This window comes from Acinonyx jubatus, chromosome A2 (genome assembly GCF_027475565.1).
Source record: "Acinonyx jubatus isolate Ajub_Pintada_27869175 chromosome A2, VMU_Ajub_asm_v1.0, whole genome shotgun sequence".
Lineage (NCBI taxonomy): Eukaryota > Metazoa > Chordata > Mammalia > Carnivora > Felidae > Acinonyx > Acinonyx jubatus.
In genome coordinates, this window is record NC_069383.1 from 52,938,448 (window position 1) to 52,964,853 (window position 26,406).

Here is a 26,406-nt window from a genome sequence, read left to right on the forward strand (position 1 = left end):
TTTCCTTGTGATGAGAACTTTTAAGATTTCTCGGTGCAACTTTCAAATGTGCAATAGAGAATTAACAATAGTCATATCAAGGGGCTATCTTTGATGCCATTTTTTACACATTGATGATCACAGGTTTAAGCTTTTGCCAACATAAGAAATTTGTTTTGACTCAGGAAATCATACCAAGGCAGATGGAAGAGTGATAAGGCAGCACCTCCTCAAATGAAAGTTCTGTTGGGCTGTTTTTCTTAAGAGTCACTTACAAAGCACATCCTATACCTGCTGGAAGTAGAGTTATGTCCTTTAATTTTTCTTCTTTTTCTTTTTTTTTTTTTAAGAGAGCACAAGTGGGGAGAGGGGCAGAGGGAGAGAAAGACTCTCAATCAGGCTCCATGCTCAGTACAGATCCTGACGCAGGATTTTATCTCATGATTATGAGATCATGACCTGAGCCAAAATGGAGTCAGACTCTAAACTGAGCCACCAAGGACCCCCCTGCCCTCCATTTTAAAAGAATAAATATGGCTCAAGAGCTAGAGAAGCCCAGGTTTGAATGCTGGTTACAATACCAGTCAGTATATTACTGTGTGCATCTCTCTGGCTCAGTTTTCTCATCTTTAAAAGGCAAATGTTGGGGTACCTGGGTGGTTCAGTTGGTTAAGTGTTCGACTTCGGCTCAGGTTATGATCTTGCGGTTCATGAGTTTGATCCCTGCTTGGGGCTCTTTGCTGGCAGCTCAGAGTCTGGAGCCTGCTTCAGATTCTGTATCTTCCCTCTCTCTCTGCCCCTACCCAGCTCCTACTCTGTCTGTATGTCTCTCTCTCAAAAATAAACATTCAAAAATGTTTTTAGAAATGGGAATGTTGTTAGTTTATGTTAGTCGGATGGGTTGTGAGGTGTAGATGAGGTAATGCACCTTTCACAGAGGAAACACAAACTCTTGACACTCCCTGATCATACCTTCTTAAATCTGAAGTTTTGCAGGCTTTCTACACATCTCCCACCATGTTAAACACAAAGGTAGCACTCAGATGTTACATGAATGGCTTAACTGGAATCCCACCATTCTGAGTGGGAAACTTTGTGTATAACTTGATAATTATCAATTTTAAATGTTCAGACCCTTTGTCTCCAGCTAAATTTTACCTATAAGAGTTTATGTAACAGAGGTATACAAGGGCACAACTTTTTGTACAAAGATTTGATTGCACCATCACATGAATTAGTTGAAAATTAAGTACACACGAATGCATGCACCAAGATAAATCAGTAGTCGAGTCTAGCTGGAGGAATGCCCTACTAATAGGTGAGGGAGGGGCATCTGAATGACGTGGGAGGAGGAGATGCAAAGTGTATCTCTATGGTAAAAAAACAAACTAGAACACATTATTTGTAGGATGCTCCCATTTATTTACTATTTTCGGTTCATTAAATCTATTTCCTCCCCATGAAACGGGTCTGCCTGTCCTTACCTCGTTTTCCACGTCATCTTTTCCACTGGGTTTAAGTCATTCTTCCAGAGAGTTTTGCTTGAAAGAATTGAACTTTTTGGGCATGGCACTTCATTGGGTATTGAGTTGATCGTAGAGGTAACAGTTATTTGGGTCAGTGTAAATTTTCCTGATTGATAACTTGAAGAAAAGTTTTTTACATTTTCTGATTTAATGACCTTTTATCTTTTTATCTTACCTAATATTTCCTTTTTCTCATTTCAGTTTAACTGGTAAATAGGCAAAGGTTTTCCTTTAAAGAACCAGTCTGGCCTTTTTGTTATTTCCAGACTGTTAACTGTTTACTAATTTATTATTATTTTTTAATAGTTTTATTTTTAAGTTTGAGAGAGAGCATGTGTGTACACATGTGCAAGTGGTGGATAGGGAAGGGGCAGAGAGAGGGAGAGAGAATGAAGACCAAGCAGGCTCTGGACTGTCAGCACAGAGCCCAAGTCAGGGCTTGAACTCACAAACCGTGAGATCATGACCTGAGCCGAGACCAAGCATTCGACACTTAACTGACTGAGCCACCCAGGCGCCCCTACTAATTTAGTGTTTAAAAAATCTTTGCTTCTTGGGTCAGTCAGTTAAGGGTCTGACTTCGGCTCAGGTCATGATCTCACAGTTTGTGAGTTCAAGTCCCGCATCGGGTTCTGTGCTGACAGCTCGGAGCCTGCAGCCTGCTTCAGAGTCTGTGTCTCCCTCTCTCTATCTGCCCCTCTCCTTCTCTCTCTCTCTCTCTCTCTCTCAAAAACAAACAATAAAAAAATTTTTTTTAATAAAAAATAAAAATTTTTTGCTTTGGAGGAAGGAAACTATAAAGACTTCTAAAAAAAAAAAAATTCCTACCAAATAATGTGAGTAAACTGTCCTGTGGAACAGCATTCTGGTAAGTGCGTATTGAGGGCCAAGTAGCATGGCTGATGCATCCATATGTTTCTGCTGTTGATCATCGTTATCTCCCCATAGACCCAAGGTACTGAGTGCTCCATTCTTGCTGCTTGCACTCTGGGCTTAATAGGGAGAAGATGGAGTTGATAATGCTACTGGTAATTTTTGTGTTGTGAGAGTGATGGTCATCTGGTGGACCAATATTACATAGCACAAAATCTGTATCCACTTACAGTAAAAATGAATAAGCCCAGTACTGCTGTTTTCTTTGACTAAGATTTTCAGAAACTGAACATTCTAAAGATTTTCCTAGTTCCTGGGATGCTTGAAAGCAAAACTTTGACATGTTTGAGACTTTTTACCAATTTGGGAAGAGTTTTGTAAATTAGAAATTAGATGGAAGCTGTTTTATGGCCGTATGTGAACATATGACAGTACTGAGGGACCAACTTGAGTACTGGACAATGGAATCTATAGTATACTACATAATAGGAATGGAAGACTTAAGACAGAATTCTGTGAAGTGTTTCTTACCAAGTAGTTAATGTGTACATTTCTTATTGCAATATATCTTCTAATATCTCTGTAAATCTTAGTTTAGCTGAATTTTTTTTAAATGCGTATTAAATTTTACTTGGTTTATTAAGTTGTGTATCATCTTAAAATAATTTTTGGCATGGGGCAGCTGGGTGGCTCAGGCAAATAAAAATGTTTGCTTCTTGATTTTGGCTCAGGTGAAGATCTCATGGTTCATGAGATCAAGCCCCACATTGAGCTGTTTTCCCTTACCAGGGATTCTCTGTCTCCCTCTCTCCTGCTTGTGCTCTCTCTCACTCTCTTCAAATAAATAAATAAAAAATATTTCTTGGCATATGTAGGAAACCTATACCTGCTTGTCAATTTTTCTGTAACCGAAAATTGCTCTTAAGTGTTAGAAAATAAAATATTTTAAAAAACATTTCTTGGAATGAATTTCTTAGAATTCTCCCTGGAAGCATGTTTTCTTAATGTTGTTAGAAAGTAAGCATTAATGTGTGAACATGTGCACTGCTTCTGGCATCTTAGAACCTGTAGCTCACCATAACATCACTGAATTTTGGATTAGTCTATTTTTTTGGAACCCAGTCCACTGTGTCTCTTGAGTGTGTCCTTTAACCTTACAAGAATGACCATTTGAAGGGAGACAACTCAGGAAGGACATAGTTGGCTTGAAGGGGGAAGTTAAAATCCATTTTTGAAAAATCTTTCAGGAGGTAGCCTTCAAAATGTTTTCTGGGGCATCAGGGTGACTCATGCAGTTGAGCAACTGACTCTTGGTTTTGGCTCAGATCATGATCTCACGGTTTATAGGTTCAAGCCCCGTGTCAGGCTCTACACTGGTCGTGCAGAGCCTGTTTAGGATTGTCTCTCCCCTCTCTCTCTGCCCCTCCTCTGCACACTCTATCTCGAAACAAATCTTTAAGAAAAGATTTTCCAATTTGTCCATGTGTAAATGGCAAAGGAAGGGCAGAGATAAAAGGAATAAAGAATTATATGGGAGAGAATCTTAGGGCAGTTTACTATTAAAGTGATAGTGATAAAGTTTTCTTCTAGTCCTGTACTCTGCCTGGGTGTGGTGCATACTGAATGGTAGTGGTAAGGTTTTACACTATTTAGTCCTATGTAATGACACTCCGGAGTTGTTCCCTTTGAGAATAGGTGTGTGTTTACGAAGCAAAACCTACATGGATAAGGTGTAGAATAGGTGTCCTTGGATACAGTTGTTTGTTGATGTGTAGCCCAGAATTTCATTTACTTGTCAAGAACCTAAACTTTACAACATTTACGTATCTTTTAAATCTGTACACCAGTGACATTCTAAAGTTGAGGCAAATAGTGTAAAGTGACCTTTTAAATTGAGTGCTTTCAGGTTGGACAGGAGATCTTCTCAACTTTAGGTAAACTCTTGCCAACTTCCTAATATTTCTACTGTATGAGAACGCCCCATCCCTATGCCAATGATAATAGCCTGACTTGTACCCAATTCACATGTATGTCCTGTCTTTCCAACAGCAATCAGAAACGGAGACTGTTCACCTGTTTATCCCAGCCCTGTCTGTCGGCGCCATTATCGGCAAGCAGGGGCAGCACATCAAGCAGCTTTCTCGCTTTGCAGGAGCTTCTATTAAGGTACCCTTTTGCCAGCTGTGGCTCTTAGTGCCTTAATGACAGTAAGTTACAGAAACACGAGTTGTCCTGCCACTTCATAATTGGAATTAAATATTGCACTGTGTGCTGGGGTTACACGTAGGATGTGACACAAAACCGCAAACGATAGTAGCTTCAACATAGTAAGTCGAATTTTGTCTCCAGGAAAAATAGGAGTTGAGTAATCCAGGACTGATAATGGTGGTTTTGCCCCACCAAGTCCTCCACCTAGATTGTTTCCAGCTGATCATCCCTAGGCAGGGCCTTGGTCCCTCAAGCTCACAGATGACACTATTCACTGCTCTCCCAATCAGTCTGTGGTCCAGCCAGTTGGAGAAGACAACATTAAGACCCCTTCTCTTATAAAGGCTTCTTACTAGCTGCCAAAGGGAAATGCAGTCCATGTATGTTTACCTAAATGTTTATTGTTACGGAAAGTGGGATAACAATTATCAGGGAACAACTAATGGTATCCACCAAATAGATAATTGTGTGCTCTGAAGAGTCTGTGTTTTGATATGCTGAGAAATAGTATAATATCAGACATACAGGTCATTGTGTTTTAGGGAATGCACAAGTTGATAAAAGTTGGATACAGTGACAGTTTCCTTCATGAAAATTACCAATCTTTTGGGGTGTTTTTTGTTAATGTTTTATAAAAATTTTATTTAAAAGAATATAGTACACAACAAAGCTACACTCAGATGTTAATAGCGTGTTTATTTCCAGCTGTCCCAAAATGGGAAGAAGCACATGTTCATCAACTGGCAAATGGATAAACTGTGGTGAAGCTATACAATAAATATTAAGAACAAACTATTGAAAAATAAGAACATGGTTGAATCTCATGACACATGCTAAGGGAAAGGATCAGACTCAAAAGGCCACATACTCTCCGATCCACTTTTATGAAAATATGGGAAAAGGCAGAAGTACTGGGATAAAGAAAAAGTCAGTGGTTGCTAGGAATTAGAGGTGGAAGAGAGGCTTGAATACAAAGAGATAGCAGGAAGAATTGTGGAGAATGACGGAACTTTTTGATTAATGTGGTGATCTGCCTATGCATTTGTTACAAAAGAATGAATTTTACTGATGTAAATTAAATAGTGAATAAAAAAGGCAAAACACAGTAATAGTCCTCATGTGCTCTCCTGTAGCAAAAGATAACAAAATACATGAACAGGAAATGGGACCAAAATAAACAGGTAAAGGAAAAGAGATGGTAAACAATCAAGTAGTGAACCAACTTTACTATCCTGCTAGTTTCCTGACTAAAAAGAAATCTTGGACACATGCAAAAAGAACGTAGTAGACTGGCTTGGGGGAAAACCTGCAATGAACATTTTATGAACAAGAATTGAGTATTTAGGCATTCACTTGTTTCTCTTTTGGGCTTCATGTCTGTTAAGTAACAGACATATATTTGGTATTGTTAATATAATTACTTGTGTTCACTTGTTGGACATGAAGATTGTTCCTAACTTACCCTGCACATAGTGCAGTGATGGACAAAATTTGCCAAATTGTTAAAAAAACAACCTTATTCTGTAAGTCGATAAAAATAGATCTGGTGAGCCAAAAGGCATGTGTTTTCAGGCTTCTCAGAGTAGGCCCAGGCCTCCATCACCAGTATTAACAAAAGAAATCTAGTCAGAAAGATAAAGAATGCTATCTTTTTTTCCAGGGGTTTCTTGTGAATGATTCTAAGAACTTAGACTAAAAATTAGTAAGTGACCCTCATAAAGTAGGAATAATATTAGCGTGGCTCTAAGGTGACAGAGAGAGGGAGAAAGCACTGACTCCATTAAAAATAAAAACATTCTTGGGGCACCTGGGTGGCTCAGTTGATTAAGCACCCAACTCTAGATTTTGGCTCAGGTCACGACCTCACACTTGGTGAGTCTGAACCCATATCCGGCTCTGCTGACAGCATGGAGCCTGCTTGGGATTCTCTCTCTTTTCTCTCTGCCCCTTACCTGCTTGTATGCATGCTCTAAAATTTTTAAAAATTGTATAAAAAAAAAAACCCTTTTTTTTTTGTAAATATGTGGAAAAGTGTCTAGTAGCTTGTATAAGTAACTGAAAGTGATCATATTGAGTGGTAGAATTTGAAGTAGTTTTTATCATATCCTTTGCTTCCTATTCTTACGTAGTAATAATATATTTTATAAATAAGAATTTGCTTCTTGCACAGCATTATGTCTAGCAATTTTTTTTTTTATTTGAGAGATTGAGCAGGGGAGGGTATGGGATGGGGGAGAGAGAATCTTAAGCAGGCTCCAAATTCAGTGCAGAGCCTGATGGCAGAAATTGATCCCGTGACCCTGGGATCATGACCTGAGCCAAAATCAAGAGTCACATGCTCAACTGACTGAGCCAACCAAGCACCCCTAGGAAATTTTTCTTCTTTTAGAACAACTCCTACCAGCTGGGTCCCCAAATCCTAGAACTCTGGAAGAATGCTCATTTCCTCTCCTTTCAACATTTCCCCCAGCTCAGGCTGTTTGTGTGATTTCATATATTCTGCAAAAATATTAAAGTCATTTACTTTGCTCCTGCCAAATTAATGTTAATTTCGTATGTTACTCTAATGAGCATATTCTTCAGTGCGATTTACCAATTGTCTTAGATTTGTGAACATATCAACTTCTTGCAAATACTGAAAGCCTGGGGGTTCTGATGTATGTGGGCCAAAGACCACATTTTGAGCACCACTGTTTTAGTGTATAGGAAGGAACATGGGTAGTGGAGACAGATCCGGCTCTCTCCAGCTGTATTAGCTATGTGATTATGGATGGGCCACGTAACTGAACTTGTTCAGCCTTCACTTTGCCCTCTGTAGAGGCAGCACCTCATTACTATCTAGTGAGGATTAGCTGAGGTTAGGGGTGGACATTTATATCCAGGCTAGTCATGGTGTTAAGTGCATAGTTGACGACAGTAGCCATAACCAGTGAACACAGATTAATCACTGCCGCTCTACAACTTTATTCTACAAGACTTTAATTCTACATTTCAAGAAGTCCTACACAGATGTCAGGCTGGTTTGTGTAATGATATTACAGTGTCACCTGAAAGTGTCATTTCCCCTTGTTGTGTCTGTTACAGATTGCTCCGGCTGAAGCACCAGATGCTAAAGTGAGGATGGTGATTATCACCGGGCCACCAGAGGCTCAGTTCAAGGTATGTGCTCTACTGTGTGCACAGGTAACAAATGAATGGATTCGAAGAATGTTAATGCTTTCTTTTCAGGAACTCCATAACCTGGCTTCTCCCTTAAATATATCTAAAACTCAGTAGAAGGAATCTCCCAATGGAAATTTCTAAGACTTAGAACCCAAATTTAATTTTCAAAAATCAACCAGACTTTGTTTTAATTTTGAGAATTTTATAATGGTTGCTGGGTTTACTATCTCCCAAGGGAGAATGTGCTCAGTGCCTTGTTACTATATGAAGGTGAGACTTTTAAGACTGAAATTTACAAACCTGTGTGGTTAATATGCCTCAGAAAACTTACCCCAAATTTTTCATCTTGTTCTTGAAAGACCTTAACTTTGAATATAAATGCCCTCCTTTTCTTGTTACCCTTGGGTTAATTCTGAGCCCTTGTTCATAGTCTAACCACAAATCACTCTAATCCTTCCAGTTTTAGAAGTAAAAATCATAGGAACTCTTGTGGCATTTGTCCTGATGTGAACCATTGCTCATATTTATTCGAGTTTGGGGCAGTTGCAGCTGGAATGCCCCTCCCTGCATACTGAGAGTTGATGAAGAGCAGAGACTGGCCAGCTGGGCTGCTGGTTCAAATCCCAGCTCTGTTATTTGCCTTTGTATGACCTTGGGCAAGTTAACTTTGACTGGCTAGTTACTTAGCTATAAAATAGGGATTAGAATACCCAAAAGGTTGAAACAAGATTGTAAAGTGTAGAGAATATATCCAGTGCTTAGACTATCACATAATATGAATATGCTGGTGGTAATGTTCAGCACTCAGGGTGAATCAGACTAAGACTCTGCCAAGTTCTCAATACTTTGGAGTACATGATTTCTCCCATAAAGCTTAGTACAAGTGTTGTAAAAGCAACTACTGAATTACAACGTAACTATTTTATCCCAAAACCCGTGTCTTCTTCTTAGCACCTAGTAGTAGCTGTGTAACAGGACAACTCTTCAACCTTAAGCCTTAGTTCCCTCACTTTTTTTTTTTTTTCCAACATTTATTTATTTTTGGGACAGAGAGAGACAGAGCATGAACGGGGGAGGGGCAGAGAGAGAGGGAGACACAGAATCGGAAACAGGCTCCAGGCTCTGAGCCATCAGCCCAGAGCCCGACGCGGGGCTCGAACTCCCGGACCGCGAGATCGTGACCTGGCTGAAGTCGGACGCTTAACCGACTGCGCCACCCAGGCGCCCCAGTTCCCTCACTTCTAACATGTGGCTAGTAACAATGTCTACCTCTCCCTAACTCCCCACTTTTAAATTGTCACTTTCTTTGACCTCTGCGCTGTGGGACATTTTCCACAAAAAATCCAAAGCTTTTTTCACTTCCTTTACAGGAAGAACAGGAAAGAAAAAGGAGGTGCTTTGAGATGTGGGTGCAGTTGGCTAGGCTCAAACTCAGGTGAAGACATTTCCTCCCTCACACCACCCTTCTGGTCCAGGCAGTTCAAGTCCTAACTCACAAATGTTACAAACTGCTTCGTATCCTGAACCTACAGGATCAGTCACCTTTGGTTAGAAATTTTAGAAGATAAATGTAAACATCAGTTCTTGCATGTTTCTTCTTGGTGCTGAGCTGTTACTTCTTTATAAGTGGGACTACTGTCTTGTTATTCCTGTGATTGTATGCTGGGAAATTCAGTCTGTTTCCTTCCATCCTTCAGTGCCCATGTGGTATAGTCATCTTAAATGGAACAGTTAAGAAAAACTGTAATGCTTAAATTATCATTTACGTGATCAATGATAATTACAAATGAATTATTTTAGACATCTAAGGAGTGGTAAACTTCCTAACCCATATTTTTTCTTAAGAATTCAAAAACTTTTGTTTTGAAAGAGGCATATATATCCCTATGTCGTTCGACTATGTTAATACCTATTATCTGTGGCCTGAGACTTTTGAGAATGAATGAAACATAGGGTACCAAGATGAATTTTGTTTGTTCTGTAATACCCTGTAATGAGTTTATCATTTCTGCACAAGTGAAAATGTGTTGGGTACTTTTGTTTTGATTTGCCCTGGTAGCCTGTCAAGTTAAACCAACTCTGACTTCTTTATCCTTTTGTATATACTAGAGCAAATTAATGGTTGTACGTAATAGGAGTTTTGTGGTTTTTTTAGATGTTTATTTATTGATGTTTTGAGAGAGCCTGTGTGCACAAACGGGGGAGGGGCCGAGGGAAACTCCCAAGCAGTTCCACACTGCCAGCACAGCGCTTGACACGGGGCTTGATCTCATGAATTGTGAGACCATGACCTGAAGCGAAATCACGAATTGGATGCTTAACCGACTGAGCCACCTACACACCCCTATAGGAGAAGTTTCTTAGGTATAGTGTCTAGATATGCAGTAGGTATCAGGATGTGTTGACTATAAATATCTGAAGTGTGTGTTAACTTGATTTTGTAGCCTTATTACAAAAAGTAGAAGCCACATGGGTAAGATAAAGAAACGTGTTTAAATAAAAAAAATACCTTTTCAGCAGGTATGAGCCTGCCACAGTTCACTCTGTAGTTTTCCCCATCTCTTATACTCAAGTAATATGCAATTACTTTCTTCCCTCCAGTAGGAGAGTTTTTTACCTTTCAGTTGGCTAGTTTAGTAGGATAGGAGGGCAAATGGCCTTTTGCCCACAGAAACGATTTAATTTTACTTAGGCTGACTACTTTTTATTTTTTGATGTTTATTTTTTGTTTATTTTTTGAGGGTGGGTGGGGGGGCGGGGGAGACGGGCAGAGAGAAAGGGAGACAGAGAATCTGAAGCAGGCTCCAGGCTCTGAGCTGTCAGCACAGAGCCCAATGTGGGGCTTAAAACTCTTGGACTGTGAGATCATGACCTGAGCTGAAGTCGGATGCTCAACTGACTGAGCCACCCAGGAGCCCCTAGGTAGGCTGACTACTAATTGCCTTTAACTCTTTTTGTTCAAAGAATAAACCATATTCTTTATTCATTCAGTTGCCACCTCTGTGGTGCGTGGTTGTTAATGTGAACCTTCCTAAGTTTGCCTCTTAGGCCATCTGCAACAGTCTATTAAATGCAGATGTGTCCCTGCAAAGGGGGCTATTCCACTGGATATGAGCCGTCTTTAAAGTTAATAGATCTTTTTTCCTACATGAATGACACTGATAGGATATGTTCTCATCTGTAGGCTCAGGGAAGAATTTATGGAAAAATTAAAGAAGAAAACTTTGTTAGTCCTAAAGAAGAGGTGAAACTTGAAGCTCATATCAGAGTGCCATCCTTTGCTGCTGGCAGAGTTATTGGAAAAGGAGGCAAAACGGCAAGTACTTCAGCAAAACCTGTGCAGTGGTATGAAAGGGAAAGCGTTGAAAGGTACTTAGGAGTTCCAAGTCCCTGAATTTTGGCTAATTAATAAAAAGCAGGATCATCTGGGCCAAGGTTTGGAGAAGACTGCCTTTTGTCCTTCCTGAGTGTTGGTATCCGCTACTAGTGAAAAGTAACGCCCTTGAGACCACTCTGTGTGAGAGGGCTAACGTAGTAGGGGCAGCTGGCAGTTTTCAGCTGATGGAACGTCAGCTATTTTTGCACGCTTTATGGAAAGAATTTTTTTTTAATTTCATCTACCTTTACATATTACTATAACAAGCAAATGGTTTCCAATTTCTCTAACACCTGTAACATCTAAGTTGTTTTCAAAGCTGTTTACAATTTTGAAGTAATTGGGAGTATACAATTGGGAATCAGACTTTCAGGGTTTGAATCTGGTTCTGCCATTCACTTGTTTAACTGGTCAGTTTCCTTGGCTAAGTCTTAGTTTAATCATCTTGAAATGGGCATAATACTGATAACCTGATAGAATTATTGGTGGATTTGAAGATATTTGTAAAGCCACAGTTTAGTGTTTGGCACATAGTAAGTGCTCAGCAAATGGTAATTTTTTTTTTTAATAACCTTGATTTAATAAGATCTGTATTTCTTTTCCAGGTGAATGAGCTCCAGAATTTGTCAAGTGCAGAAGTAGTTGTCCCTCGTGACCAGACACCTGATGAGAATGACCAAGTAGTTGTCAAGATAACTGGTCACTTCTATGCTTGCCAGGCAAGTGGGTTCTCATGTGATAAACAAGCTGTTTTGCTTCTTTGACAAACGGAAGCAGTCTTCCCCCTGGGTGTGCCCTCACCACATATAAATATTTAAAGTCGTTTGGTGCTAAACATGCTAATCCCTTTTTAGCAGGTGATTTCAGAGACTCTACTAGCAAACTAAACTAGTACGGATCTTTAATCTACAAATCTGAAGTTGAAACGGAAGGGTAAAATAAATTTTAGTAACTTTTGATCGGGTAGAAATTTCAAAGCTTCCTCCTTTCGCAGGTTGCCCAGAGAAAAATTCAGGAAATTTTGACTCAGGTAAAGCAGCATCAACAGCAGAAAGCTCTGCAAAGTGGACCACCTCAGTCAAGACGGAAATAAAGGCTCAGGAAACAGCCCACCACAGAGGCAGATGCCAAACCAAAGACAGATTGCTTAACCAACAGACGGGCGCTGAACCCCTAATATCCAGAATTACATGCACAAGTTTTTACCTAGCCAGTTGTTTCTGAGGACCAGGCAACTTTTGAACTCCTGTCTCTGTGAGAATGTATACTTTATGCTCTCTGAAATGTATGACACCCAGCTTTAAAAAAAATAAATAAAAAATAAAAAAAAATAAGGGGGGAGGGAGGGAAAGAGAGGAGCTCTGCACTTCCCTTTTGTTGTATTCTCAGTGTAACAATATTCTAATTTTTCTTAATGTACCCCCTGATGCCAGAAATTGGCTTAATGATGCATTCACTAAATTCATAAAATATAGATTGCTCCCAAATCCAATTGTTAAAATTGGATCAGAATAGAGTTATTACGGGAACTTAAGTGTTAAGCTATTAGCATAGAAAAACCGTTCTCAGTTGTATTTGTACCTAACACTAACACGAATAACCTAAGGGAAGTGCTGAATGGTGTTGGCAGGGGTATTAAACGTGCATTTTTACTCAACTACCTCAGGTATTCAGTGATGCAATGGAAACAAAATTGTTTTTGTTTTTGGAGAATTTTATATACTTTATAAAGATAAAAAGTCCAACAGTTTTTTAAAAAAAAAAACTTAAAATTTAATTAGCTGACAGGAAAATAACTGAGAAAAATTTTACTCCTGACTGGTGACAGTAAAGCTGGAAAATTTCAGGTTTTTTTGAGGCTTTTGACATCATTAGTTGGAAAATCCAATAAACGTTCAGTGATATGGAGCAGTGCCTATATTTGGAGAGCAGCAATACCATTTAATTTTTCGTTTATGGTAGGGAACGTTTTTGATGGTACTAACAGAGCAAAGTGGTTGCAGGAGGTTTTGGAACGGCTAGTTTAAATGGCTTCAGGAGACTCCGGTTATTTGTTTGGCTCTGTGATTAAATGCAGAAAAATGCTTTGTGCTTTAGACTATCACTACCTAAAGGAAGCGTGTCAGTCAAGAGATGCAGCCCGTGGACCATGAACTGACTGGCAAAAAGCAAGTTTCAGCTTGTCTTACGGGGTGCTTAGTTTGCCAACACATGTCAGACCAGTTGGTCTAGGGTTGGAGCAGGCCCCAAAACGATTGTTTTGTGAAGACGGATGGGGCACTCAGATGGTGTGACAGTGTTTAAAGGCAATGCACAGGCTCCATCTCCGTGGGCCGGGCACTGTCATGAGCCTCGCTAAGCTATTTCGAGGATTTTTAAACAATGATAAATCAAGAAAAATGTAAGGCCACCTAAAATATTATGTACAATACAGCAGGATTTCTGTGTTCTCTGCAACCACTTATTTGAAAATAAGTCAGAAAGTGGAGGATACCAGAAATCTTTTTGAAATATAATTTGACTATGAGGACACATTTGATCTTTGATATTTGATACTGAACTCACGTGCCCATTCCTTAACTTGATGGCAAAACCTGGTATGTACAATTTTGTGGGTGTGGGTGGTCTCCAAGGCCATTCTGCTCTCAGAATTGTGTTGCTTTTGTTCATTAAATGATCAGTCATTATATTACACTGATCTGAAGGGCATATATAGAACCCTTTAGAAAATAATGGCCTCATTTCTATTTCAAGATGAATTTCTACGAACTAGGTAAGTTTTTCTGAAGATTACTGTTAACAATTAGACATTTTGAAAATGACTTGAAATGTTTTCCTAAATGTTTCCAGAAAACCAGTTTATTTTGTAGTTTTAGCCAAAAAGTGCCCTTTGTCACACGATTCATATAGCATTATGTTTTCATACAATTAATTGCAAAAATTAAAATCAGACTGGCTTTCTGGTTGGATTTCAGGTGAGATGTGGTTAGGCCAGAGCTCTTCCTCAGTGTTTGATTTTTCCCATATTTGTTGTTGTTGTGTGTGTGTACACACACACAGGTGCTGCATTTATATCTGCTGGTTTAAAATTTTGTCATATTTCACTTCTAGCCTTTTAGTGTGGCAAATCATGTTTTACTTTTAATTAAGCAATGGTAATGGAGTATCTAATTCTGTAATTGAGTTTTGTACTCACCGCACATGGATCATTCCTCATCTGTAATGTGCCCCAAATGCAGCTTCATTTTCCAGATACCTTGATGCAGAATAAAGTTTTTCATCATTAGGTGCAGCTTGGTGTATGGTATCTTTTATTTCTGGTTTTTCAAATAAACATGAATGTTCAAATTTGGTCAAACTATAAACAGATTTTTAGTAATACTACGTCAGTCTCAAGTCAAGTACCAATATCAAGTGGTACATTATTTTCTACATTCCATAGTACTTACTTTGGATCTTTATAATATTGGTACATATGAACTAAAAACTGTAGGTTTTAAGTAACAACACCAATGGGGCGGTTATGTGTTTTCTGCTTTATTAAAAAAAAAAAAACCAAAACCTGGCTATTCCATTCTACCAAATAAGATTTACACTTACGCAAAATTAATTAAACTGTGAACAGAGAACACAGAGGCCGGGGCCAGTGTTAGCTCCCAGAAATCCTGCTGGGATCTCAGGAATAAAAATATATTAAAATTTTAATTTGAACGTATTGATTCTTGGTGTGAGGATTAGCTCACTTACCTACAATTTCCACATTCATTTAGCATGAGTGCCCATAAATAAGACTTGTTTTGACAACAACCTGACCAAGTAGGTGGGGTTTCATTCAGTTACATTTTTAAGTGACTCAATCCAAATCTGATAATGACTAAAGCAGTTCATATCATTTTCTTCTCATCTGAACTCCACTGGAGTCAGGGATGAAGTGTTCTCTTCTATTCCAAGAATGAAGTCTTCGGGTAATGTCTCAGGTGCTATCTGAGCTAACTGGTCATCATAAGAACGTAGGGTCCATAATTTCTCTAATTCATAGGTCTCTCTGGTTTCTGGAAGCATCAAATGAATCACCATGCTGCCTATCAATCAAGAACAGATAAGAGTTAAGACGAAGAAGCAGTTCATTTTATTCTTGTGCTCTCACCCACCTCTACGATAGAATAGTGGTTGTCAAAGTATGGGCCCTAGATTAGCATTAGCTGAGAACTTGCCTGAAATGCAAATTCTGGATGCCATCCCAACAAAAATAGCATAGAAATGATGCTGTGCTTTTCTCCGTGCATCATACAGGAGGTACATGATATCGATACATAACATTACTAGTGATGTTAATTAACTTCATCCTAGTGATTAAAGGTGGGCTAGTGGAAGACAATTCTCCATGGGTGTCACATTTCTGCACATCCTGTGAGCAAAACACAGACTGCCTTTTGTTCTAGAAGGTCTTTTAAGGATGACTGTGCAGTGAATAGTGTCACAAAAACATACCATCTCCCTCTAGAGCAAAGGACAGGCTTGCTTACAGCAGTGGACCTCAAAGACCTTTCAGATTTTCACAGTTGGGGCTGGAGAGAAGGGAGACTAATAAACATCCTACAATGCACAGGGTATATGTCCCTACTCCCACCTGAATCACCTGGTCCAAAATGTTATGAAGGACAAAGCTGACAAACCCTGGCTTAATGGCCTTGGCAGAAAAAGTGTCTTCCATCACAGCAAATGGCGGGTCTGTTTCTTGCCCATCATAAAAGATGCAGCTACCCTAACCTACGGGTTCCTCTCTCAGAACATTGTCTGCAGATGTCATCTGGCCCTATGCTGGTCTCTCGATAGACATGGGCTCAGGGAACCTGCCCACCCCCCCCCCCAAAAAAACAAAACTACTGGCTGTTACTGTGATGAGTAATAAAATCATCCATCCTTCATCTCTAACCCAGGACTAGCCTGGAGTTTCACCAATTCCCATGAAACTGGGCCGCTAACTTGTTAGTTAAGAATAAGAATCTCAGACCCTTCATAATTCTTGACAGTGTTTTTCCCTTTGTAATTAAGTATCTTAGGGGGAAATACTTTGAAACTATGTATATATTAATACCCAAATTTGTTAGGTCTTTTCGAAATTCCAGTCCTCTGTTCTTGTCCTTCTCAGTACCTGGAATGCCCTTTAACTTGACCTCATCTGAGTCATCCTGGGCCAAGATATATACTCCCCAAGGCTTCTACTACCACTAAGGGATCTCTCCCATCTCTGCCATGTTATCTGCTCAGTTCTCCACTGTCTGTCTGACCTGCATGACTAGTTAGAGACACATCACATTAGGTGAGAATTTTACATGCGAATAAGACCACCTGGGTTATAATTAAAACTTAATATAAACCTCAAAAATTTTACATGAAAAGCACAATCTGATACCCTTTTGCAAGTGAACACAGTTCCAGATTAGGACAAAACCAAATATTTATCTGTAAAATATGTCAAAATAACTTACCAAAGTCCACACACAGCCAGTCATCAGTGTCCTTCCCTTCAATCTTAACATGAGGTTTGCTTTTACATTTCAAGTATTTGTACTGAAAAAAGCCAGATTACATATTAAAGAGGAAGTCTCTGTTCTCACCAAGGATGGTCTGTTGGCATAATTTTCTTGATCTTAATTTTGGAACTAGCTTACTCATTCCTCTTAACTATACTCCATAATAAATAACTTGAGGGAACTTTCTCTCCTTACACCCCACCTACCTCCTATACCTCTCTACTGAATCCTCCTGCCCAAACCCTTCTGAGAGGGCCATCATACTCATCCACCAAGGTGATGCCTCATCTCTGAGGCAGAGAGACCCAAGCTCACTCAACATCTAGTCCTCACCTATATCCACCACCTAAATGACAATGTTAATTGGATTTTACCATCCCACGTCTCTATTCCCAACAGGTCTTATGAATGGTCTAAAACAACAGATACACTAATATCAGACAAAATAGACTTTAAATCAAAAACTATTACAAGAGACAAGAATATTATATGATAATAAAGGGTCATATAACCCAGAGAATATATTACAAACATGCGCCAAAAACCAGAATTCCTAAACATACAGAAACAAACATGGACAGAACTGAAGGGAGAAACAGATGACAACACAATAATATAGACATAATGCTCCATTTTCAATAATGGATTTAAAAAACAGACAAGATCAATAAAGAAGTAGATGACTTAACACTAGAGACTAACTGGACCTAACAGACATTAAAGACCATTCCACCCAACAACAGAATACACATTTTTCTAAAGGGCACACATAACATTCTCCAGGACAGATCCTATGTTAGGCCACCAAACAAGTCTCAATAAATTTAAAAAGACTTAAATCACACACAGTACATTTTCTGATCACAATGAAATAAAACTAGAAATCAACAGAGGGAAAACTAGAAAAGCCACAAAAACAATGAGTCAAGAAATCACAAGGGAAATTAGAAAAGCTCTTGAGACAAATGAGATTAAAAACACATCAAAACTTAATGGGATGCAGTGAAAGCAGTGTTACGAGGGAAATTTATAGCTAAATGCTTCCATGAAAAAAAAAAGTTCCCAAATCAACAACCTAAATTTACACCTTAAAGAACTAGGAAATGAAGAAAAAATTAAACTTGAAGCTAGCAGAGGGAAGGAAACAATGTTAAGAGAAAACTAAAATTGACAAAAATTTATGAAACCAAGATTTGGGCCTTGAAAAAAATAGACAAAATTATTTAACAAATCTTTAGCTAGAGTAAGAAAAGAACAGAAGACCCAAATAACTAAAATCAGAGCAAGGGGACATTACTAAGAAGTAAAAGGGATTATGAGTACTATGAACAATTATATACCAGCAAATTGGATAATCTAGACAAAATGGACAAATTCCTAAAAACATAGAACTAAGACTGAACTGAGTTTGAATCACTAATTGAAAACCTCCAAACTATTATATCTCAATTAAAAAAAAAAAAAAAGCTTGGTGGGAATGGGAATGCAAGCTAGTGCAGCCACTCTGGAAAACAGCAAAAAATTAAAAACGGAACTACCCTACAATCCAGCAATTGCACTACTAGGTATTTATCCAAGGGATACAGGTATGCTGTTTCGAAGGGACACATGCACCCCCATGTTTATAGCAGCACTATCAACAATAGCCAAAGTATGGAAAGAGCCCAAAGTCCATCGATGGATGAATGGATAAAGAAGACGTGGTATATATATACAGTGGAGTATTACTCAGCAATCAAAAAGAATGAAATCTTGCCATTCACAACTACGTGGATGAAACTAGAGGGTATTATGCTAAGTGAAATTAGAGAAAAACAAACACCATATGACTTCACTCATATGAGGACTTTAAGAGACAAAATGATGAACATAAGGGAAGGGAAACAAAAAATATATATAAAAATAGGGAGAGGGACAAAACATAAGAAACTCATAAATATGGAGAACAAACTGAGGGTTACTGGAAGGAGTGTGGGAGGGGGGATGGGCTAAATGGGTAAGGGGCACTAAGGAATCTACTCCTGAAATCACTGTTGCATTATATGCTAACTAATTTGGATGTAAATTAAGAAAAAAAAAATTTTTTTTAATTAAAAAAAAAAAAAAAAAAGCTCTGGGGGTGGGGGTGGGGGTGGCAAAGAGGGAAAAAAATCTCCCAACAAAGAAAAGCCCTGGACCAGATTTTTTCACTGGTGAATTCTTCCAAATATGTAAACAAAAGCTAACACAAATTCTTCTCAGACTCTTTCAAAATACTAAAGAAGGAATACTTCCTACCATTACCTTGAAACCAAGGCCAAAGACGCTACAAACTATGGATCATTATCCTTGATGAATACTGATGCAAAAATCCTCAATGAAATATTAGCAAGCCAAATTTCAACAGCATATTACATGAATTATGCACCATGACTGAATGAGATTTATTCCTGTAACGTAAGGATGGTTCCACATGAAAATCAATCAATACAATAGAGCACATTAACAAAATGAAAAAAGCCACAGGATCATCTCAAATTTATGCAGAAAAGCATTTGACAAAATTCAACACCCTTTCATGATAAAAAATATTCAACTAAGAATAAAAGAAACTACCTCAAGATAATAAAGGCCATGTATGATAAGCTCACAGCTATTATCCTACTCAATGGTGAAAGAATGAAAGTTTGTCCTCTAAGATAAGGAACATGATAAGAATGCCCACTTTGGCCACTTCTATTCAACACAGTGCTGGAAGTTCTGGCCAGGGAAATTAGAGCAAGTTGGGGGGGGGGTACCCAAATTGGGAAGAAAATAATAAAATTATCACAGTTTACAGACAACATGACTTAAATGTATAAAACCCTAAAGATTCCGCATAAAAAACCTGTTAGAATAAATGAATTCAGCAAAGAAATAGAAAACAGAAAATTCCACCCTAAAATGTATATGTATAAAAGGACCCCAAAAAGCCAAAAACAGTCTTGAAAAGGAAGAACACATTTGGAGCTCTCAACTTACTGATTTCAAAACGAACTACAAAGCTGCAGTAATCAAAACAGTGAGCAAGACAGACTAACGGAATGAAAAAAAGAGCCCATAGTCAGTCAGATGATTTTCAACAAGGGTGCCAAGTCTGTTCAATAGGAAAAAGGCGGTCTTTTCAACCAACAGTGCTGGGAAAACTAGATATCTACATGCAAGGGAACAAAGTGGGACCCTTACTTTATACCATCTACAAAAACTGACTCAAAATGGATCTAAGATTTAAACAAATGACCCACATTTCACCCTTAAATATAGGAAAGCCTTCACAAACAGTGGAAAGGCTTCATGACAGATGATAGATACATGACACTGAATTTGGCAATTCTTTCTTGGATAGGACACCGAAGGCATAGGCACAAAAACAGATAAACTGGACCTTATCAAAATTAAAACCTTGGGGCGCCTGGGTGGCTCAGTCGGTTGGGTGTCCAACTTTGGCTCAAGTCATGATCTAGCAGTCTGTGGGTTTGAGCTGTGCTGACAGCTCAGAGCCTGGAGACTGCTTCGGATTCTGTGTCTCCCTCTCTGCTCTTCTGCCGCTCATGCTCTGTCTCTCTCTCTTTCCCTCAAAAAATAAATAAACATTAAAAAAAAAATTAAAACCTTGGGGGTGCCTGGGTGGCTCAGTCGGTTAAGCATCTGACTTCAGCTCAGGTCATCATCTCACGGTTTGGGAGTTCGAGCCCTGCGTCGGGGTCTGTGCCAACAGCTCAGAGCCTGGAGCCTGCTTCGGATTCTGTGTCTCCTCTCTCTGCCCGCCCCTCACCCCTCCATGCTCATGCCCTGTCTCTCTCTTTCAATAATAGATAAATGTTAAAAAAAAAATTTTTAAAGCAAAAACTTGTGTGCATCAAAGGACACTATCAACAGTAACAAGGCAACCTACAGAATGGGAGAAAATATTTGCAAATCACATATTTGCTTTGGGATTAATATCCAGAATATATACACAACTACAACTTGACAACAACAGCAACAACAACAAACTCAATCTGATTAAACCACAGGCAAAAGACTTGATTAGGCATTTTTCCAAAGATATACAGATGGCCAATAACACGTGAGAGGATGTTCAACATCACTCATTGTTAAAGGAATGCACATCAAAATCACAAAGTGCTGCCACTTCTCACCCATTAGGATTACTATGATCAACAGCCCAGAAAATAAGAAATATCAGCAAAGATATGGAGAAATTGGAACCCTTGTGCACTGTTGGTGGGAATGTAAAGTGGTGCGGCCACTATGGAAAAGATCATGGTGGTTCCTCAAAAAATTAATAGCAGAATTACCATGACCCAGTAATTCCACTTCTGATATTAAAAGCAGAGACATGAACATTCTACACTCCTGTTTACAGCAGCATCGTTGTCTCCCAAAGGTGGAAGCAACCCAAATGAAACTCGAGGGATGAATAGATAAAATGTGATATACGCATCCAATAAGATAAAAAGCCTTAAAAAGAAGAAATTATGAGACATGCCACAACATGGATGAACCTTGAAAACATGCTAAGTAAAATAAGCCAGTCCTGAGAGGACAACCAGGGTATGATTCCACTCACACGAGGTACCTAGAGTAGCTGAATTCATAGAGACAGAAAGCAGAACGGTGGCGGCCAGGGTATGGAGGGAATGGGAAATCACTGTTTCATGCGTACAAAGCTTCGGTCCTGCAAGATGAAGAACCTTCTGGTGATGGATGGTGGTAACGACTGCACAATGATGTGAATGTAACTGATGCCACTTAACTGTACACCTAAAAAATGGTTAAAATGGAAAACCTCTCATTTTTCTTAGATCTCTCAGTCCAACAGTCACTTCCAAGTCTTCATCTTACTCCGTCCCACTATTACACGTGACAGAGACCCTGGGACTGTCTTAAAACTCTTCTCCATGCTGTCTTGGTTCCCTCTCTGTCTCTCCAACTACTACTTTTTTGGAATCTTCCTTTGCTTTGCCATATTGCATCAAAGGTCCCCCTCTTATTTTGCCACCCTTCTCTAGGCCACCCTAGCTACTGTTTGGGTCTTAACTGTCCCCTCTATGACGAGTTTTCAACAAGGTCAGAGAGGTTATGTTAGAGTGTTATCAGAATCGGCTAAAGGCCTCCAAGTACATTTTCTTCCTCATTTCTGATGCCTATCCAGTCCAGTTAGAAAATGAACTGCCTGGGGCGCCTGGGTGATTCAGTCGGTTAAGGGTCCAACTCTTGATTTTGGCTCAGTCATGATCTCACGGTTTTGTGAGTTTGCGCCCTGTGTCGGGCTCTGCACACTGGTTGCTCAGAGCCTGCTTGGGATTCTCTCTCTCCCCCTCTCTCTGCCGCTCCCCTACTGTGCTCTCTCTGAATCAATAAATAAGAAGGGCATTCCCCTTCCTCAATTAGGCCTGTGAATCTGGAGGGTAAGGACTAAATCTTTTTCATTTTTATCTTCCCAGTACCCAGCATAGTACTTGGAAACGCTGGATACATTCAAACATTTAAATTAAACTACAGGCCGGCAAGGTCCAACAGAACTTTTGTGCAATTATGGAAACGTTTTATAGTTGTGCTGCACAGTATGGTAGCCATTAGCCACAAGTGGTCACTGAACACCTGAAATATGGCTAATACAAGTGAAGAAGTGAATTTTTAATTTTAAATTATAATTAGCCACAATGGCTAGTGGCTACCACGATGCACAGTGCTGCTCTAGAAATCCCCCTGGGTCATCTAGCCTGCCTCAAATTATTTATTTTTATTTTCATTTTTATGTTTTTATTTGTACTTTTTATTCGTTTGTTCGTTCATCACTCATTTATGACCACAAGAGACAGGGATCAGAAACACCCTGATCCATTTATCCCCATAACTTTCACTATCAAAAACATAAAACAAGCATGCAAATTCTGAGAATTTGGGCTTCTTATATGATCTCATATGGCTTTCCTTTTTTTAAGTGTTACTCCTCAACATGATGCACTGGCACTATTCCGTTAAGTCAATGATTCCAAAGAGGAAAGAAAGCATCCTACCATTTTCACAATGTAGTAGGCCATGGCATGCAAGTGTCGGGTAGATGTTCCACTACCAATCACAAAGTAATCTGTGTATTTCAATTCTGGAGGAACCTTGATCACGCAAATGTCTCTTGCATTCTCTTGCCTCAGAAGTGAAACCAGCATATCGATGTCAAACTTGGGGCCAGTATGATCTGAAATGCACAAAGATTCGCTTGTGTCACGTGGCCAAGGAGACGACACTACATGCATGGAGACGCAGCAGCTAACAATGAAACTGCTCCTCTATGAGGGTGTTTAGATCTAAAGTGTTTTGAAAGACAGCAGGGCCCAGACCTCCTGGAAACTTAACCTGTGGTTTCACACAGCACCGCTCAACTTTCATGGGAAGAGTGCTCCGGTTACACAGAGCCACCATACATCCTTTGCTGTCACCGTTTGCAATAAAACCATACATCCACCACAAATGACTTTCTGTTCACTAATACTTGAGGAAATGAGCGATACACCTCAAACATACACAGAACTACAATTGTGAGCCGGAGGAGCTCTTAGGTAGTATGTGGTCCACAACCTTCACTTGAGAGATGAAGAAAACTAGCCCTGGTAGAATTAGTGCACCAGCCCCAAGCCATGGCATCCAAGTGTCAGGCAGAAGTTCCACTACCAATCACAAAGTAATCTGTATATTTCAATTCTGGAGGAACTTTGATCACGCAAATGTCTCTTGCATTTTGAAAGAGTTAAAACTTTAAGAGTGATTTTCATTTTGAATCCTCAAGTTTTTCTTAGAAAGGCCTTTGGGTTATGCAGCAACTGTTATCTGTGCAGACTTAACTTTTTTTCTGTACAGATGTGCATATTTTCTGTTCTTTACCTTGGAGTATTAGAACATGTAAATTTAGGGGCGCCTGGGTGGCTCAGTCGGTTAAGCGGCCGACTTCGGCTCAGGTCATGATTTCGCGGTCAGTGAGTTCGAGCCCCGCGTCGGGCTCTGGGCTGACAGCTCAGAGCCTGGAGCCTGTTTCGGATTGTGTGTCTCCCTCTCTCTGCCCCTCCCCTGTTCATGCTCTGTCTCTCTCTGTCTCAAAAATAAATGTTAAAAAAAAAAAAAAAAAAGAACTTGTAAATTTATAGCTTTCTCTTACATTCCAAAGCTGATTCCCAAGAGTCCAGTATCTAAGTCCACTAAGACCTCTCCCTCTCACACCCTAACTTTTCACAGACGTACTCTATTTACAACCACTCAAATTTCTAAAAACTTGCGATAATTAGAGGACTTCTATTGGCTCCGTCTCCTGTTAGCGATTCTTATGCACCTCTTAGACCCCAGCCCCTTGCTCTTCCTCAAAATCCTTACTCCCTAACACTTCCGGCAAGTCCAATTCTCGGGAACCCTAAGAAGAGTGTGAGGGGAGCTGAGGATGGTGAGATTGTGATGCCAAAGGTACGGTGCGGCCTTTCGGACGCCTGGGGTTTTGGAGACGTCAGTTCATCTCCTGGCCTGTTAAACACACAGTTGGCGCCAACACCTGTGAAAACCCTTCCAGCTCTAGAGCAGTAGGAGTTTTGTGACTCCAAGAGAAATGCATAAACGGGGGAACTCAGAGCCTCCTCGCTGGGACCCGGCTCCCGGCTGCCCGGAAGGGTCGCCGCCGCCCTCCTCCAAGCCCGTACCTGCTGTGCTTGACTCCGGCTGCCCCTCACCGGCTGCCCCCTGAGCCCGCTCCTCCAGGCCGGGTCCGCCGTGCAGGCCGCGCGCGTGATCGGGAGTCAGGCAGGCCCGGTCGAGCGCCTGTCCCGCCTTATGCCACCCCGCGGCCAGCAGCCCAAGCCGGGGCCCCGCGCCCGCCGCAGGCCCAGCTCCCGGGGAAAGGGCCCTGCACCACAGCAGCGACCCGAGTCGCCGCGCCACAAGCCCGCCAGAGCCCATCGCTGTAGCCCAGCGACGATTCACCGGGCGGGCCTTAATGGAGCCCGAGTGGGTTCTTCGGCTTTCGATTGGCTAGGCCAATGCGCGAAGGCCTGGAAAATTGACGTAAGGAGAGTGGGCGGGACCAGGACCCAAATACAGGGTTCATGGGCGGAGTCTGAAGACCAGTGGGGACGCTGATGACCCGGAAGGGATTGTTGGGATTAGGTTTTGTAGGAGTCTAAGGACAATTTGACTGCCCACCCTTGCTGTGACCTTCGTCATAGTGCATTGCACCACGTTGTCCCCCCCCCTTTTTTTTTTAAAGCCCACTTCCTTCACTTCACTTCTTAAACAGCATGAAGGCAGAAAGTTTTGTTTTTTGTTTTGAATTCTTGTCTCCACAAAGCCTGGAACAGGCTGAATGTTTAGAAGATGCTGCTGTCGATGGATGGAAGCAGAAAAATGTTTACTTTTATCCCAAAAGGCTGACTATGGCCTGTACAGTTCTGATAAGGATGAAATGCTTACTAGTTGCTACATTCTTAAAGGGTCTCATGACTGCCTGTACCTCTCACCCAGGGTTAATATCTGGCTGAATTATAAGTAGCAGAGAAATCTTATGAAAGTAATTTTGTGAGTGAAAGTTCAAAGAAGACATTTATGATCTAATATTCCCTGTACATCCCCTTCCCCACCTCCAGCACTAAGCATATAACCACCAGTTTCATACAGCAAAAATGAGGCTCTTTCTGCCCAAGAGTCCTGTCCCCATGCTACTTAAATAGACTTAATAAGGTGCACTGTAAAACATTTCAAGAATTCTTTCTTGACCATTGTGCTAATGAAACTGCAACAATTACACTAGAATTAGGACATAAAACGTCTATTACCAAGAAAATTATCAAGATTCCCTAGCAAATTTGAAATCTCATGAGGAAAATCTGTTATTCTGGGCTCAGGTGGGATGGGAAGCAGAGGTGTAAAGGCCCGTTTGGAAAACATTCTTAGCAGATCCGCCCTTCATGTACACTCCCCATATTGTAGTGTTTAGTACAACGGCCTGTACTGTGGTGCCCACCTCTGTGAGAACAAGGAGTGCTGAGGCCCAGTTAAAGTATTAAACCATAGGATTTGAGAGCTAAAAGAGACCTAGGGAGGAAAAACCACTTGCGCATAGCCAAGCACTGCAGAGCCTGAAGTGGGGTCCAAACCCATGAACAATGAGATCATGACCTGAGCCAAAACCAAGGGTCAGACACTTAATTGACTGAGCCACCCAGGCACCACCCAAAGGTTTTTGTTTGTTTGTTTGTTTTGGTTTTAATTTAACTTCTTGTCTTCGTTCTCACTTCCTCAGTCTGAGCCCCCCATTAGCTCTTATCTAATTACCAAGACGGCCTCCTACCTAGCTCTCCTATCACCAATCCATTTCTACTTTTTCCATTCTTCATGATGCCATGCTGTCTACTAGAATTATTTAGCCTCATCTGCTACCTGCTGTTTTCCAAGAATACCATAAAACGTTTCAATGCTGAGCTTTGCACATGCTATTTCATTGTTTAGCGTGCCCTTCCTCCACCCTTTCACATGATGAACTGAGACTCACTCTGTAGGACATACCTCAAACATTTAGGTGTAGCCCCCACTCTCTCAGATGGTCCATCATGTGGGAAGCCACCGGCAGTGCTCTGCGATGCCCTAAACCACAGGGTCAGTGCTTCATCTTATGGCAGTCCTCGATGCCCACTTCAGACTGGATTCCCTGTCCTTACAGCAGGAAGATCATGCCAGACAAACCAAC

At 40.3% G+C, this 26,406-nt stretch overlaps 2 protein-coding genes across 4 annotated transcripts in view; one reads left to right on the top strand and one right to left on the bottom strand.

Annotated features, from left to right (window-relative positions):
* IGF2BP3 (insulin like growth factor 2 mRNA binding protein 3) overlaps window positions 1-14,685 on the top strand; it is a 151,308-nt gene extending 136,623 nt beyond the window's left edge. For 2 of the 3 annotated variants that reach the window (XM_015080556.3, XM_053218305.1), the window contains exons 11-15: window positions 4,428-4,544; window positions 7,671-7,745; window positions 10,933-11,064; window positions 11,730-11,843; window positions 12,119-14,685. In XM_015080556.3, the coding sequence (XP_014936042.1) occupies window positions 4,428-4,544; window positions 7,671-7,745; window positions 10,933-11,064; window positions 11,730-11,843; window positions 12,119-12,217 (537 nt within the window). In that variant the 3' untranslated portion in view covers window positions 12,218-14,685. Of the gene's footprint in view, window positions 1-4,427; window positions 4,545-7,670; window positions 7,746-10,932; window positions 11,118-11,729; window positions 11,845-12,118 lie in introns of those variants that run through there. The other variant, XM_027075121.2, reaches the window with a different exon arrangement.
* On the bottom strand, window positions 14,641-24,713 carry MALSU1 (mitochondrial assembly of ribosomal large subunit 1). Its single transcript, XM_027075123.2, has 4 exons — window positions 24,368-24,713; window positions 22,706-22,884; window positions 16,617-16,698; window positions 14,641-15,206 (listed from the first exon to the last, which is right to left on the bottom strand). The coding sequence occupies exons 1-4, from the start codon at window positions 24,621-24,623 to the stop codon at window positions 15,025-15,027; spliced, it is 699 nt and encodes a 232-aa protein (XP_026930924.1). The 5' UTR covers window positions 24,624-24,713; the 3' UTR covers window positions 14,641-15,024.
* Between the last annotated feature and the right edge of the window lie 1,693 nt (window positions 24,714-26,406).